At 46.0% G+C, this 16833-nt stretch overlaps 1 protein-coding gene across 1 annotated transcript; it reads left to right on the forward strand.

Annotated features, from left to right (window-relative positions):
• The first annotated feature begins 197 nt into the window (after positions 1 to 197).
• Positions 198 to 16649, forward strand: LOC117223038 (uncharacterized). Its single transcript, XM_076519488.1, has 15 exons — positions 198 to 802; positions 1294 to 1436; positions 3477 to 3644; positions 3779 to 3986; positions 4061 to 4185; positions 4431 to 4564; positions 4623 to 4888; positions 4990 to 5134; positions 5465 to 8116; positions 8533 to 9579; positions 9673 to 10098; positions 10203 to 10225; positions 10716 to 10988; positions 12246 to 14529; positions 14964 to 16649. Exons 1-15 carry the CDS (start codon positions 621 to 623, stop codon positions 16503 to 16505), a joined length of 9618 nt encoding a protein of 3205 aa, XP_076375603.1. The 5' UTR covers positions 198 to 620; the 3' UTR covers positions 16506 to 16649.
• Positions 16650 to 16833: the final 184 nt, after the last annotated feature.

The following is a 16833-nucleotide window of genomic DNA, read 5'->3' on the forward strand; positions in this document are numbered from 1 at the left end:
CTCGTTATTTATCCCCCCCCCCCCCGCCTCCTCTGAACGATAATTCCCGATGTTTGTATTCACAGAAACGAGCATCCTCGGACTTCTGTAATCGTTACGCGAATCTTTATGCAAATCCTCGCTATCGGATGTCTCGCCGATAAGATAACAATATCGATAAACGCACGAAGATCCGTGAAAACGGCGATTAACATGTACAACAATTGCAACACAAGTTCGGCCGATGACGAAATGGGAACCCGAAGAATTCCGAACGACATTCGACTTGCCTTCGGTAATTCGATTTTGTAAGGCACGAGGCCAACGAGCCGAAGATCGTTTCGCTGTGCGTGCAAATCGCGATCCATTCTTTACGCAACGACCGATTTAGCGGTTTCGAAACGACTGTCGAAATGGCCGCGAGCATTCGTCATCGGGTCAGGTGTCGTCCATTTGACTTTTCCCGAATAATCGCGTCCCTCAGTCCAAGGAAAACGTTCATCGCGATACGATCCAGGATCCGAGATCCAGAGCTTCGAGCGTCCCCTCGACCGTGTGAGATGAGCATTGTCTGAAACCGAAGAGAGATTGCTATTATAACTGGATAAACAGCGAACGGGAAAAAAATCTAGATAATAACAATGAAGCGTAACAGGCACGGTGCTTTGCTCTGGTTTTTCCTGCGCGTTCTCGCGATTCGATCTATCCTCGCTAAAGAGTTGACGATCGATATAGATCTCGAGAAACCGGTCGCGATCGCCGACGAGAAGTTCCTCAGCCTGACGATCGATCCTGCGACTTTGGTGCGTGGCGCAGCTCTCAGGTACGTGAAAATCGAAGCAATCGTCGTCGCCCCGTTACTTCGGTTATTCAATAGCGAATTAATTGTTGAGCGTCACGTTGGCGGCGGATCAATTATTAAGCGTTACTTTGGTTATTCAATGGCGAAAGTTGACGCGGGATGGAACAATGGTTTCAGCAACGCGGCTGTTTGTTTAGCAATTTCTGAGAAACTTGGAACAGCTTAGAGACTCCGGGGGAGATGTTTATTTTATTAAATCCCGCTAGCCAACCCTCTCAGCGCCGGCCGAAAGAGTCGTGTGTACCTTCGGCGAAATATATTAAACCTGTTTGATGTACTTCGAGTAAAGTTTCGGAAAGGAGTTACGAAGATGTTGTAGAAGCTGATACGTTAGAAAATTCGTGAAAGGAGGAAGAATAAGTAATATAAAACGATTAAGGTCTAAACGGACGTCGCTTCTCGCCGAACCCTTTTCGTTTTCGTTTCTCGAATTTTCGTTTCTACGATTACAGCAGCGACTTCGAAAGGAGCACGCGTCTAGCACACGCTCTGAGACCGGCCTACGTTCGTCTTGGAGGACCTCGCGGTACCCTCTACCGATTCGGCAAAGAGGATCCCCCGGACAACGAGATCAATCGTGGCCACTTGATCTCCGGTAAGCTGACTGAACAGGAGTTACAAAACATCTCCGCCAAATATTCATCAAATAAACGCTGAATCATTTAACAAAGACTAACGAATCCCCATAAACTCTGATCCTTTAACCCAGCCTGTATACAAGATGAGATCTCTTAACCCTCCGAAACAAAGATGTCGTGAAAGGGGTTGCTAATTACAATGTCCAATGCGTGGAGAGACAATAAGAGACGCTGTTTCTCGTTTTCCCTTGAATGTCTAATGGAAAATCCCGAAGACGAAGTCCAACCTAGCTTCGATATCGCGAATTAACGGGTCACGGGACCTACGTGTCGCTTTCTGAGGTAATTAGCGCGAGTCAAGCCATATTCCGCCGAGACAGATGGTTGACGACGAGCTCAGCTACGGGCTGAATCCTCGGCGTTTCTCTCTCGTTAGCGGCTCGCATTTCCCCGACAGCTGCCGAGCATTCGCGCGTGAAGTTCACGCCGTGAACCATTGTGCGCTGGATAATTCTCACGGTTCTCGCAGCGGCGAACCATGGATGCTGCATCGGCCGCGAAATTGGTCGAGAAGCCGGCCCGTTTCCGCTTTAATGCGACTTCGCCGCGAGAGCAGACGCGTGCCGACTCCTCTGTCCGCGACTGGCCCGTTACATCGCCGCTTTAATTAACCGACATAATGGTCCGCTGATTCTCCAGTTCGGAAAGCGCCGCGGAAATTGTTCGCCAACGCCATCGCTCGTCGCGGTTTCCATACTTAAAACGCCCGACCTGACTATTTGAGACCAATGGCTGCTTTTTGGAATTTTTTCTGAGTAAACGGCTGGGCGGATTGACAAATTCTTTACGGGATTTTGTTACTTTGACTTTGAAGAATATGAAAGAATTTTTGCACCCATTTAGTTAATAAAATAGCGGATTCACAGTCTCCTGAACAGAGGTCTCTTTCAAACAGTTAAGCTTCCACAATAGCATCAACTACATGCTGCACTTCGGAATTTCTTCTGAATAAACGGCTGGGTGGATTGACAAATTCTCTACGGGATTTTGTTACATAAACCTTGAATAGTTCTAGAGAATTTTCGTACTCTTCTGATTCGCAAAATGACGGAATTACAACCGTGTAACCCCTATGAAACAGTCTAATTCCTTGGGAGCTTCGACCTAATAGTTGCCTTCGGAATAATTTTTTAAGAAAATGGATGAGTGAATTGAAAAATTTGCTCAACGATTTTGTTGCATGTACATTGAAGAATACTATTTTTTATACTTCGCTGCTTCGCGAAATTGTTTTCGAAAATGCGTCGACAATTTTTCCAAAAGATACTCGAAAGTATTATTCAATTCTTTTTTCAATGTATATTCACCGTCACGCACTTTTTCTGTTTCATTCACGTTAAACCCTATCTGGGTCAGTCCTAATAACGTCACTTATTTCTCGGCGAGTCGTTCTTGCGAGCGGCATTGTCTTCGGCATTCAACGTTACCTCGTCCGCGTACTAATTAATTTATATTTTTCATCAGACTTTTTCTTTCGATTGTATCGTATTGTACGCCCGCGCGCGCGCGCTTTGCTCTTGTTCGTCCGCTGTTTAAACCCTTTAATCCCTATTACAAATGTCTCGTCCCATTGTACCCGTCAGCAACATCGTTACCGCGACATCAAACTGCAAATGCCTGGAAAATCTCTCGGAAAAGGGTTGCTCCTGTTACCCGAGGCAGAGACGGCTTTTATCAATTATTTGTTCGCGGCTGAGATATTCTAAACTAATCCTAATTACTAAACCTAATTTCAAGGTGATGCTGAATTCATAATTTCATCGAGACGATAACTAATTCCTGATCTGAGAAACCTATCGAGATTCGACGATTCCCAATGCAAACAGATTCAAAATTAACTTCGTTCAACGATCCCAATTTCAAGAATCACTTCTACCTACGCGAACCGCAGCACATTTTAAAAATCAAACGTTGAATCTGGGGATTTCCTGTCTTGTCTCCGATTCCCACGGGAATAGTGTAACCTCATCGAGACGATACCTAATTCCTGATCGCAGAATCCGATTGGGCGTTGGTGTACCAGTGGGCGGAAAAATCGGGGCTCGACGTGATTGCTTGCATTTCGGCTGAGAACGATGAGAGACAAGGGAGCTCTCTGGATGCCGAGGAAATTGTTTCCTTCAGCGATCAGATGGGTTTCAATGCGAGCTGGCAGCTGGGATACGGTAACCGATACGAACATTCTGAAATCATAGTATAACGAATTAAAATTAATAATTTTATAATCTCGACGAATGAAAATTGCTGAACATAAATACGATTTTGATTCGAGTAAATTATCGCGAATAAAATATTGCAGAATGCCAGAACAGATGCAACGCATCGGCTGCGGATCTAGCGAAACGGTTGGTGGTTCTGAGAGAAACTCTGAACGCGTTTCCCAGATACGCGAACAGTATGATCGTCGGGCCAGATATCGTGGCCTATGAAACCAGGAAGGAAAGACAGTACCTTCAGGATTACTTCAATGGCGCTGGCAATGCACTCTCAGCTATCACTTGGCACCCGTAAATTCATTATTTTATCGTCGGTTGGGTTAAAGTAGTCATCGCGATTCACCACGCGATTCTGATTGCTTCAGGAAATTCGACTCTATCAATTCGGACAGCGAAGGGGTTCTGATACAACCGGGCGATTTGGAGAAAGAGAAGAAGGATCTTTACAAGGTTATCGGTTGGTTTATGAAGAATCGACCGCTGTGGATTGGTAAGACAATGACTAGACTGCGGATTATGGGCACTTCCGATGAAAATCATTAGGTTCAAAACAAAACTGTGAAGACACAGTTTGTATAAAATTTAATTCGAACGAATTTGTATTATAAATTTAAATTGTAACAGATCTGTATAGAAGTTTACATTTCAATAGATTGTTAATAGAAATAGAAGCAGAAATTTACCATTGTAATAGATATTTGGATATTTCGAACCGGGATGTTATTCTTTTCAAAGCCGAATCGAAGCCAGAAGAGTACAAGAGCCTGTATCTCGGTGCCCTGTTGCTGGCTAGGCGATTAGGCAATGCAGCGAGATCAAATGTGGACGTAATCATGAGGCAACCTGAAGACCTGACTCAGCCGAGTCCAGTGAGTAACCTACAACCACCACGAAATCGCAGAATCGATGACGATCGCTTTGTCTTAGGATTACTGGGTGTCCTTGCTCCACAAAACCCTCGTCGGCCGTCAGGTATTCGACGGGCATGTCGAAACCGACGAGAACAATCACGTGTACCTCTACTATCAATGCACGAAATCATCGAGCAGATACAAGCCGGGATCCATCACGATTTTCGGGGTGAACTTCAACCCCGAAGACGTCGAGATTCGTCTGAAAGGTGCTCCAGTCACCACGCTTCACGAGTATCTACTCTCGCCTGGCTTCGACGCGACGAATCGGATGTTCTCCAGGTGAGTTTCCCGCGGAACACCTTACAGTTTGATATTTTATTTTCGTACGTTCGATTGTCCGCCACGTTCTCTGTTGAATCCCGCCGGGATCGATCCTGCAGGAGCGTTCTATTGAACAATGAAACGCTGGCCCTATTAAACGACGACGTTCCCGAGATGAAACCAATCATCTCGAGCAATCCGGAGGGACTGGGAATCAGCTTGCCCTCGGCTGGCGTCGGCTTCTGGGTCCTTCCCGACTTCAAGGTACGTGGAACCCTTCGATCTTAATAACGTTTCATTTACCGTCAGTTGCTTAACAATCTCCTGAGAATCAATCATGAACTTTTCGCTGGCAGAAACAACCCCGACTCGGTGCAAAGGGTTTCCTTCCATTTTTCTAAATCTACAACAAGATACAAATTTATCGCCAATTAGTTGAAAATGATGCATCGATATTTTCCTTCCCTGTAAATACATAAAATTCTCAGTTTAATTATTCTCCAACAAATTTCTTCTTAACAACACTCCCACGCGAGACTTCAAATTCTCATCAATCCGCCTCTTCCTGGACTCAAAGAACCGTCATCTTTCAAGGTAAAATCGTGCATGGAACCTGAACTGTCGCAAGATCCGAACCCCATGGAAGACGCGGGTACCATTCAAGACCAGCAAATGAAATCCCACGTGACAAGATCCGTGGACAAGGAAACCTCGCAAAGGGACAGAAGGAGGTCCAGGGACAAACGAGGTCGTAGATTATTCGGAAGACGAAAGCCCAGCACCCAGAGACCTCCTCTGAATTTCGACGACGACACGCAGAGTTTGCTGCAGAAGTACAAGAACGACATCGCCGTCCTCGAACGCATAGCCGGTTCGGGCAAGACCAGAACTGCGGTGAGATTCGCGATCAACGAGATCCTGAGGAAATCAAAGAACTTGATACACGAGGTGGAACGCGCGACTTCTAGCCGCGCGGCGAAGGAGGCGCTGAATGCTCTGGGACTTCTGCTAACTCGCGTGCCCCTGTTCGAGATGAACGTCGCCGGTTTTCAAAGGACGAAGAGGGCGAAGAGGGAGCTGTTCGATGAGTCCTCGTTAGAGACGGAGAATCCCCTGGGGAAAGGGTTCAGACAGAGCGACATCAAAGAGCGTCGAAGTAGTCAGAAGATCAAAAGAGATTTCGTAGACGCGGTTCGGCCGAGAATCTTCGATCGAGGAGGCGACAGCGAGGACGACAGCTTCTACGGGTTCTTCGAGACCGATCCTGTCGAAGGGTTCCCTACGGGAGACGTCTTCTTTGAGACTGAAAACTATAAACGAAACTTCGGTGGAGGCAGCGGGATCCATCGAGAGGGAGATCCTGCGCAGGATTATGGGGATCCTGACGACATCGTGGAGCCTTGGATGGACGACGAAGGCGACTATGATTTCTACCAGCCAAGAGAATACTTTGCCGGTGGAAGAAGTGGCGGAGTAGAGCCTGGCGAGCTCTGGGAGGACGAGGGAGCAGATTATGGTCGTCCGAAGAACGAAGATTCGAAAAGACAAGGTGATAGAGGCAGCCTGAGTAGACTCACCGGTTACTACGAGGCCAGGCAACGAAGGAACTTTGGTAACAGACAACGGAGGACCTTGGAGCTCAAAGATCCAGAATTTTTGATGCAGTTCAAAGACCCAGAAGTTCGAGGTGTGAGAAGGATGAAGAGGAAAGGATCGGACTTGGGAGCTATTCTAGATCAAGAGATGATCGAGGAGGACGATGCAAATTCGAAGGACTGCAACTGCAGGGTCATCAGAGACACTGATCCGTGTGTCCACAGACGGAAGCGAAACGTCGCCGATACTGGAAGTAGCTTGGAGATCGTGTTGGAGCAAGATGAGACCACGGACAATGATGGGATCGTCCCTGAGGAGGTGGAGGTATTTTCTGAATTAGAGGGTGAGCCTATGGCGGTGCTGCGGGCGCAGTCCTCGAAGTTGAAGATCGAAAGAGAAACAGTGCCAGAGGCATTCCAAGTGGAGGAATCTTTGAGCGAGCCAGAAGTTGTTTCGACGCGAATTAGTGAACACGCTGAGTCTCAAGAAGGGTTAGAACCCCTCGAGGTCGATGATGAAGCGACAGCAGACTCTGCGTCGCTGTTGAACCACGAAGAGGACGATTTAAAGTCGTCGAGAGCAGTCAAACGTGACAGAAAAGGACTTTTTCTCGGCGAAGATGAGAAGACAGAGGAGAAGAAAAAGATTGATAATCACGAGGCTGTTGAGAAGAGTGCTGCAAGGCATGGAGAGACTTCTCCGGCCGAGACGATTAATAACGACGAAGAAGCCTCGGGAACGAAAATTCTTAGCGCGACATTGGACCCAGTTACCTTACACGAAGAGAACGTTACGCAGAGAACTGAGGGCGATGATGAGGACGTCAAAGTTGCCAAAGGAAGCTCGAAGAGACAAGCTGACGACGACGCTCAGTCCGTGGTACTTGCGAACGCTGGAGAAGTACCCGAGAACGTCAAAGTTGGGTCGTCGAAAGCTCTAAGACCGATTAAAAAGCGATTAAGAATTCCAATCAGCGCGAGGGGAAAGATATCGAAGATTCTGCCGTGGGAGAGGCGCGTGTTGGAACGAGCTAGAGCCATGCTGGCTCTGAAGAAGGTCGCGGACGAGAGAAAAAAGAGGAAACTCGAGGAATCGGCTGTCACAGGAGACGCCCCGGCAAGGCTTCTCGAATCTCAGATTGAAAGGATCAGGAAAAGGCTGAGAGAGAATCATCACAAGTGGCTGAGGCTGTTCCGCAGGAAGAAACTTGAAGAGCATGGCGAACATAACAAGAGGCTCGGCAGGAGAGAAGCCTGGCAGACGATCAAGGATGACGAGGATCTAAGAGACGCGATGATGATGATGCACGAGCCGAGGAGGAAGGAGAGAGCCAGTGAAACAGTGGACGATGATGAAGATTTATCTGCGATGGAGGTCGGGAAGCCTCGCAACATCCGCGAGAGGTTCTCCTTCCTGCCGAGGGAACGTCGAATCATTCGAGACTCCGAGATCATAGAGCATTCTAATCCTCGAGAAATGCAGGAGGGAGTTATTAGGTTGAAGGATGTGCTGGAGAAGGCTGTCAGGGGACGCGTTAGTGACGACAGGAGGGATGGTCAGTCTTATTACGCCCTCGTCGAGAGCGTGGAGGATCCACGATTTTTCCATTATCCAGCTGGACTGCAAGAGGAAGAAGATAATAACGAGCAGGTAACTGATCTTTGATCTGATCTAGATTAATTTGTAAAGTTGTGATCTCAGATCAGTTCAGGACTAATACAGTCTCTTATGAAAGTCAGGATTCAATTTAATCTAGCTCTTTATTCATTACTAAATAGCTTGTTCATCTAATCCAATTATAAAGAGATAGTTTCTAAGTCTAGCTCATTGCTGAACAGATCTAATTCATTGCAAATTGATAGTCTACAGACTTAACTCACTAATGAACTAACAGTTTGCAAGACTAATTCAATGACAAATAGTCTACAACCCAATTCATTAAATAAATCAGAAGTTATCTATATCATTAGCAAGTTTAAAGTGATCTCCAATGTTACAATCAACTTTCGAAAAATAGTTTACACCATAAACGTGATTTTAAACCTTCAAATACCACCTTTTTCCAGATGATAACTTATCCAAACTCGGACAGCAGCGAAGAGACCTACGATCTTCCAAGATACAGACTACAGCCAGACGGACTAGAGATTCTTGGTTCTAGCGAGAAGTACGAGGATTCGGGAGAAAAGGGACTGGCAAGCAGCGGAGAAGTATACGTGATCGATCCCTCGACGTACAGAGGAGGAGAACCCGCTTTGCAGTTGTACAGACAGCCATCGGGACTCAGGAACCCTGGAAAATCGAGAATTATTAATTTATATAATATTCAACGAGCTCGTCAGAATGCGTACAGCAAACGCAAAGCTAAAATTGCGGACCCAGAGTCCTCGGAGATCCGGGACGAGGAGGAGGACGCTGAATTGGACGCATTGATCGAATCTCTCAATTCGCTATCTGCTGCCAAGCTTTTTAGTATTTTGTTCAATAAGAACGATATTAACAAAGGAAAACAGAATGTGCGGTCGATCAAGGAAGAAACAACACCAGCGGGCGAGATCGAAGAAAGTTTAGAGAGCGCGGAGGATACGGAGAAGGGTGAGGTATCCGAAGAACAAGTCTCCGAGGAAAGTCGACAAGGCGAACAGGAAGATTTCTCTGGAAGCTCGGAGCTGGTGAATATTAGAAATCGCAGGGACATATACGACCAGTCGCGTTTAACGCGAAAACAGCCTCGGGAGATCAAGAAAACTAACAAGCACAACAACGCGCGCCTCGAGGAGTCTTCGCTAGAGAGTCCTGCCGACAATTCTGTGAGGATCTTCAAGAACGAATACGACAAGGCAGTTTCTGTCAAAGAACCAAGTTCTAGGAGAAGAATTTCCTCGAAAGGCGTCAAGTTTCCAAGTCCGTCGAAACTGGCCGAGATTTCGGAAGAACATGATGATACGATTGCTGCGACAAATACTGAAGAGCTAGCTAAAGATCCAGTTGAGGGAGCGAAAGACAATTTGGACTTGCAGTCCAATCAGTCCGGGTTTATGGTGACGCCTTGGACCAGGAGTTTGGTTAGACCGAAAAGAGAAGCCGTAGATCAGGAGGCAGAGCAAGTACAGGTAAGGAAGTCCAATTGTAATCAATACCGATGCCGAAATGTCCGTTCTTCTTGGTGATTTAACGAACTGGTTGATCAAATTTTGCTTCTTCAGGTACAGCACACGGAAGCCACAACGACAGAGATTCCAAGCAGCAGCGAATCAGGCGAGGTCGAGGCCGCGATGCCCAAGAAGAAGCCGCCGAAGAAGTATTCCGTAGCGGGGAGTCTATTCAATTATCTGACAGGGAAGAAGAATCTACGGAAAGGTGGCAAAGAGGATCTGCCATCGTTCATCGAGGCCAGCATACCGAAAGTGGGGATGGTCGTGGTCGACAGTTTGCAGAAAGCTCAGAACGTAACAGGCTCCGTCGAACAATTGATCGACGATCTAGAGAAAAGATTCGAGAGCACCACGAGCTCCGAAGAAATGATCGATGACCAATCGACTGGCATGACTCGGCCCGCTTTCCAATCCGCAATCACGAACGTCAAGAAGTTCTTCATGGTCCTCGCCGGTATCGCGCACGCTTTACGAGGATAATTTATTAATTACCTGCGATCTATATTACTGTTAATCCCTTCCCTTGTAATTTAATTTCGTTCGATACTTTATATGTACGAAACAATTGATGTTGCTTCAAGATCGATGTTAAATTGTTAGGCGAGTTTGAGACGTCATTATAAGATATATATAATATTAATATAATAATATAATAATATAATATTAATATATTACTATTTATGCATATTATAAAAAATAATGCTATTATATAATATAAATAGTGCTTCTGCAACGTGGATATTTTCTAATTTTTGTGTACTTTTGTAATGCGAACGTTTCCCAATTTGTGTGTACTTTTGTGACGTGAAATAAAATGAACATTGCATTTGAAAAATGTGTTTCGATTCGATGAGAGCCACACCTAAATACAAATATACCGGAACGAACACCGTGGCAGCATACAGTATTCAAATTCGCAGAGCGCAGCTTAATTAGACAGAGATTAAGAGTTACGCGCGCGTCGATGTTTCGATTCGATTCCAAGCGTCCTAGATATCGGAGTGTATATTACAAGATAATGCACGTGCATTATTACAAGATAATTTTTATGGCGACACGATCGACGCCTGACAACGAGGATTTCGTAATCGGAGGAACATCAAAACATGCATGCAACTTTGTCGAATATATGCGTCGAACCTCGGATCGCACAGTCGTCGAGCGATCTCGATAGCGTTCGCTTCGAAGAGGAAATTTGGATCGTTTGATGATAAACGAGGGAAACTAAACCGCGCTGCGACTACGCGAGTGATATTCGTGACCATCATGGATCGATCGGTGATCGTTTACGCGATATTTCTCGCCCTGGCCGCGACCATAAGCTGCAAGAGCCTTGGAAGCAGCAAAGAAGATACAACCGACGCAAGGTAATTTTTGCAATTAATATTCGACGACATAATTATGCGGATCAGAGTCGTTCGAATTTTTATTTCGGAGCGGAGTTAATCTAATTGAATGTCGAGCAAAGAGACTGCCTTTTTAAGAGATCTAATTAGGATGCAGGTATTTGTGCATTTAACTGAAAATTTAACATTAGGTAGTTGCTTTCTTGCAGAGTCGATTAATTAAAATTATTAATATCGGGAATATCTCAATTTATATTGAACTATATTAAGCTCCAAATAGTCCAAAGGAAAATCGATTTGCATTTACCAATACAATAAAGATTGATATTAAATAAATTCGTATTCGTCGACTGAGGAGACACGCGAACTAGACAAAATCGTAACAGCGAGATTGATAAAGGAGAAACTGAGACGTCACTTATTGTTAAATAAACTAGTTGAGTATAAAATGAAGAGTCCACCGAAGGTTAAATCGAACCATAAAGATGCGAGATTAGTTTCCCTAAAATACCGAGCAATGGCTCTCCGCACGCTGTCCGATTCTCGGGCGCGACCGTCATATTTACAACGAGCAATTCAACAAATTTCCTCGAGGATATATATCTGAAGAAGGTGTGGGTTGCGCGATCCGGCACTACCCCATAAATTCTCCTTATCCCGTGCCATTTATCTGGCTTCCCGTCGAGTACATCGGAACATTCTTTCAATTTTTCAAACGAACTTCCCGGTAGGACGATTTTCGGATTACGGGGTCAGTACGTTGGATTGCGAGGAGGAAAGTATGACAAGGAAAGTATGTTAGTCGTCCGTGGTACGAACCGCCGACTGCCTTTGGCCCTGGCGCAACTGTTGGCGTCAGCTTCAATTACATGCTGAGGGACGCGATCGCCGCCGGGGAAGAAAACATTTCGCATTCATGAGCGACGGAATTTCGCGTGCGCAACGGATCCCATTTGCGGAGCCTCGGCACAGCTCGATTGAGAATGAAACTTAATTATTTTCTCTTCTTCCTGGTAAGACCGAGATTACTTGCTCCCACGGATCCCTTGATCGTCTTCTTTTCCGCCACTGGCCTACTTCTCGTGCAATCTTCACTTTGTTACATTACATTCTCTGCTTGCCACTGTGATCAATCCGTAACCAAATTTTTTACATTTCATACGATTGAACATTAAGAAATATTCATAAAAATAATTGAAAACATATCCAAAAAAAAAAAACAAAAACAAACTAGAAAATCTAATAAAATCTGAGCAAACCAACTATTCTCCTTTGCAGCACCGCAACAATTCCAAATGGTCCCCCAACGATCCCCGAATCGTCCTCGGAAGAAAATTTGTCATCAGACAATGACAAAAGGATGCGCAGAAGCGGGGGAATAGACTGCTCGTCCCAGAAGCTTCAAAAAACCAAACGCTGTAAATCTCTGTTACTTGGAGATCCGCAGAGCCAACTAGTCTCTCAAAAATCTCCAAATGCAGCTTTAAAACAGGATACAGCGCAGGATCGTCTATTGGCAATGGCCAGAAGCCTGCGAGACAAGCTGAAGACTAGAGACTACATCGTGGGAGCAGCTCCCGATCGTTTTCCATCGAGAACCAAGGTAATTGACAACGACGACTACGTTTGTTACTGTCGGGAGAAGAGTAATCCACTTTCGCGGAAAGACGGACTGTCTCGACAGCCGCTGACAGAGAAGACTAAATCTGAGAGGAGGAACGATATCAAAAAGATGCTGCCCGGCGAGAGCAGGCTGCAGCAAAGACCGCTCTACCAGCATCAGCCGTATCCGTACGAAGGCTTTCATCAATATTTGCCCAACCTGCTGCCCGGAAAAATGAATCCGATTCCACATGCAGGGAATCATGGCCAACTATCGTACCTGCCCTATATCTATCACATCAATCCCTCGACGCTGCCAATCGCGAATCAAGGCCACAGCCCAACGAGGATCAGCGTGCCGTTCAGGCCATTCGCCGGCAAACACGACTCTGTGGTTGGGCAACGTACACCCGACTCCTCTCGGAATCAACAAACTCTTGTGCAACGACCCAGTCCTCCCAAGCATTCGCCCACTCGGCAAAGAAATTCCACAGCGTCATCGAAAACGACCAAGACTGTCGACGGGGCACAAACTGGTCCGAGGAAAACGCCCGGAAACTTCAATTACGATTTGCAATCTGTGAAACAATCTCCCAAGCACACACCAAGCAAAACGGTACCAGCATCCAACGGTAATGCTCTTGTGGGAGCTGCTGAGCCCGAGGACAAATCTGAAACAGGAAGTGAGACGACTGATTACTCTGGTATCGAGGAAGTGACCAGCATACAGTTCACGTCGGAGGTTTACGACGATGATTTACACGACAACGAACCTGATTTGGGTACAACCGATACGTCTATTCCTGATTTAACGACGACCGTGGAGGATACCTTGATAGATCCTGTGGAAAATCCTCTGAAGGATGATTCAGGGGTAGCTAATACCGAGGATGTTGTGGTAGGCAAGAGCAATCCTTCTCGGAAATACTGCGTGCCTGATTCAAAGATGAACTTGAAGAGTACCTTGGAGAGTACCTTGGAGAGTTCCACGGAAGATCCTCTACAAGATGATACGGGGCTAGCTAACAAGGAAGATGTTTCAGATCCTTTGGGACAGTCCTCGATCGATGACCCAAGCAAGGATCCAGCGTCGAAGAACGGCGAGGATTCCAATCTTGATGACTTCGAGCGTGGTCCAGGCTTCGAACAGACAACGGCGTTAATCTCGGAGGGTTTAACGGACGAGAACGTCGCAGCGGGGAATATCAATCAGTACGTCACTCCCGGAGGATTTTTCACAGAAGATTACTCGGCGGATAACGGCAGCCCATTAAAGGACGATCACGAGCGGGACAATTTGAATTCGGAGGAGCCCGGCTCGGAGGATCGGGAAGAAGGTAACGATTCTTCGATGGACAAGCAGTCCCCGGACGATGTTACCCAGAGGAATAACGAGGATTTGGTAAATGGGAACGAGGAGCAGGTCGGCGCGGCGGATCCTGGAGCAACGACGGAGCGAGGGTTGCCGTTCTGCGACAATTCGCTGCTGCAGAAGTCGATTAAGGCGGTAATTAATAACTTCGCAACCGGGAACTCGGCTGAAACCGTCGGAAGCAGCGAGTTGCTTGGCTCTGCGAAGGATGATTTAATGAAGGAAATCCTGGACGTTCCGAACCTGAAAGGTATTTTGTCCTTGCCACCGCTGGAGCGTACGGTCCTGGACAACGTGAAGAATCTACTGGCTGGGGTGACCGGCGTGCCAAGGAGCAAATTCGACGAAGAATGGCCTACCAGCGTGATCAGGGATAATTTGCACCAATCGCTGGATGTTGCACCTGCCACGAACACGCAGCTTCCAGCGAATACCGTTAAAGAAAGACAATTCAAGAATGGAAAGTGGATTACCAGCATCGTTACATTGGCGCCGACGTCGGTCGATGGAGAAGGGGATCTTGATGATGCTGAGAAACTGCGAGCCTCCATCAAGGACCTCCTCAGGGATCCTGCAGTCAGCATGGAGGTAGGGACACGTGTACTCTGTAAAAAGGAACACTGAATTAGGAGTGAAAAATTGTCGATCTTTGAAGACCTCTATCTTTGGTTAAAGACATCTTACAATGTTCTGCTTACGATCATTTCGAAGGGTGAAGTCTCTACTTTCATGTCCTTAGTCCCAGTTTATTCGAAATTTTGTCTTCATTCTCTGCTGTTGGGATTGGAGTAACCTAAATGGAGAAATAAAAATCAGGAAATAGTTCTGATTAAAAGGCGATGTTTCGGAATCTTTTTAAGCGAAAGTATTTGATTATAAATTTTGTAGATTTGTTAACGAGCATTCGAAGTATACACACAATTTTTCCTAAGCAATAGTAATAATTAACATCGAGTTACAGTGACAAAATCAGTTCTCTGGGCTGTAAGATTCTTATAACTCGAATCTACTCTAATTTGCAGGCTGCGAAACACCCTGCTGTGCAGAACATGATCGTCCAGAGCATGCGGAACAGCTTCCAGAACTCAAGCAGCGACTTGATCCAGGCTATCCTCGGCAACGAGGTGAGTCTGATGGAGATGGAGACCACAGAAACGGCCACAACTGACAGCGCCGCAGAACAAACGCAGGCAGGCGATCTTCAAAACGTCGACATGAATGAATTGTTAAAGATCGCAGAAGGAGAAGCAGGCATCGCCGAATCTGGGTCAACGACGACCCAGAACGGACCCCTAGGGAGCTCTACAGTAAACTACAAGGACACAGCAGTTGGATATGTCTCGAGTGCCCAAAAGGATGCTCAAACAGAACTGCCGGACGATATTTCTAATGAAGAGGAGGGCTCCTTGGAACTGCCAGAGAATAAAGAAGAAGAAAGCTTGGTAGAAAAGTCAACAGAGTCACTGGGTCCATATTCAGATGCAAAAGAATCCATCACAGAGTCTCTTGCCGACCTCGTTGGAGCAACGGATGATCCCAGGATCGCAGAAAACCTCGAAGAGCCGTCTACTTCTTCAGATACCGAGCTACCTTCACCCATGACAGACTTACCACTGGTTGAAGAAGGTATGGAGACATTAAACCCAGAAGTTGGAGAAGAAAGGAGAGAAGAATCAGTCACGGAAAACCCCTGTGGAGTTGTTGCTTCGAGGAAAAGAATCACGGATGAGTCTTTAGTTCCAGAAGAGGATGATGTCGTCTTCTCGACGACGCCCTTCGTGCTAGATGATGCTGAGAGTACGGAGGAGGTAGTGGGTGGGCCAAGAAGCGAGGTAGATTCCCCTGATTACACGTACTTTGGCAAGATAACCGTGAAGAAGAACAATGACGACGTGGAGAGTCTTCGGAATTCTGAGTTGTTTTATGTCGGGGATGGTGTCAAGCTGCCGTTGGAGATCAGGAAGCAGAGCGACGGATCCTACGCGTTGTCTATCTCCAGGAAGGTCTGTGAACACCTGCTGAATAAGGAATGTCCTTGCTGCGTGCCCACGAACGGCAACGTCGTTCGCACCCCGAGGAAACAACCGGAAATGAAGGATGAGGAGGGAAAGAAGAAAATCAAGAAACGCGAATCGATTTCAGTGGGAGAAACAGAGCACGGTTCGGCTGACGACAGCTTGCAGATCTCAATGCCCGTGGAAACTTTCGCGAAGAGATACAATCTGTCGCTGAACTTGGAAAAAGTGCAAGCTCCGTGGAATTTCGGTGGGAAGATCGACGAGCCGGCGAAAAATCGAGCCAGCTATTTTAGTAAGAAAGAATTCGTCGAGGGGAATCTAAGAAGCTTGCTGGCTGTCCATGGAGACCAGGATGCAACGGAATATGATTCTTATGACAACAGCGACGAGATTAATAATAAATACCGACGACAGAGGTACAGGAAGTTTGATAAATACAGGTACGAGAGGAACATTGACGAAAAGGTGAACGAACGTGTGGCGATTGTCACGGATGTATTGAACTGGCTGAGGGATATGATCTTGGCCAATAATCCTTGGGCCTAGATCTCCTATATGCTTTTTTTATAGTTTTTTTGATGAACTGTAAGTTAATGTATTTTGTATTTTAATAGTTTTTGTACTGTGAGACGTTTGAGGAAACAATTGTTGTGTGTAACATCGAGTTTGAATAAAGGAATAAATATAGTATTCAATGTCTTTTATTATATTATAAACGTCTTAAATATTATAAACATTACACAGCTATACGTAATATATTTATCGTTAAAACTTGTTCAAATAGCTGTTTGAAATAGTCATTTTCCTCCGAATCAGCGGTCGGGATTTTTCGAAATGATCTCGTGATTATTTTTTAATCTAATCTACCCTATCT

This window comes from Megalopta genalis, chromosome 3 (assembly GCF_051020955.1).
Source record: "Megalopta genalis isolate 19385.01 chromosome 3, iyMegGena1_principal, whole genome shotgun sequence".
NCBI classification, from domain to species: Eukaryota; Metazoa; Arthropoda; class Insecta; order Hymenoptera; family Halictidae; genus Megalopta; species Megalopta genalis.

Excerpts from the sequence above, each read along its gene's own strand:
- LOC117223038 (XM_076519488.1), top strand. The coding sequence starts at position 621 with ATGAAGCGTAACAGGCACGGTGCTTTGCTCTGGTTTTTCCTGCGCGTT. Across the intron at positions 1,437-3,476 it reads TCGTGGCCACTTGATCTCCG|AATCCGATTGGGCGTTGGTG; the intron begins GTAAGCTGACTG and ends TCCTGATCGCAG. Across the intron at positions 5,135-5,464 it reads GGGTCCTTCCCGACTTCAAG|GTAAAATCGTGCATGGAACC; the intron begins GTACGTGGAACC and ends TCATCTTTCAAG.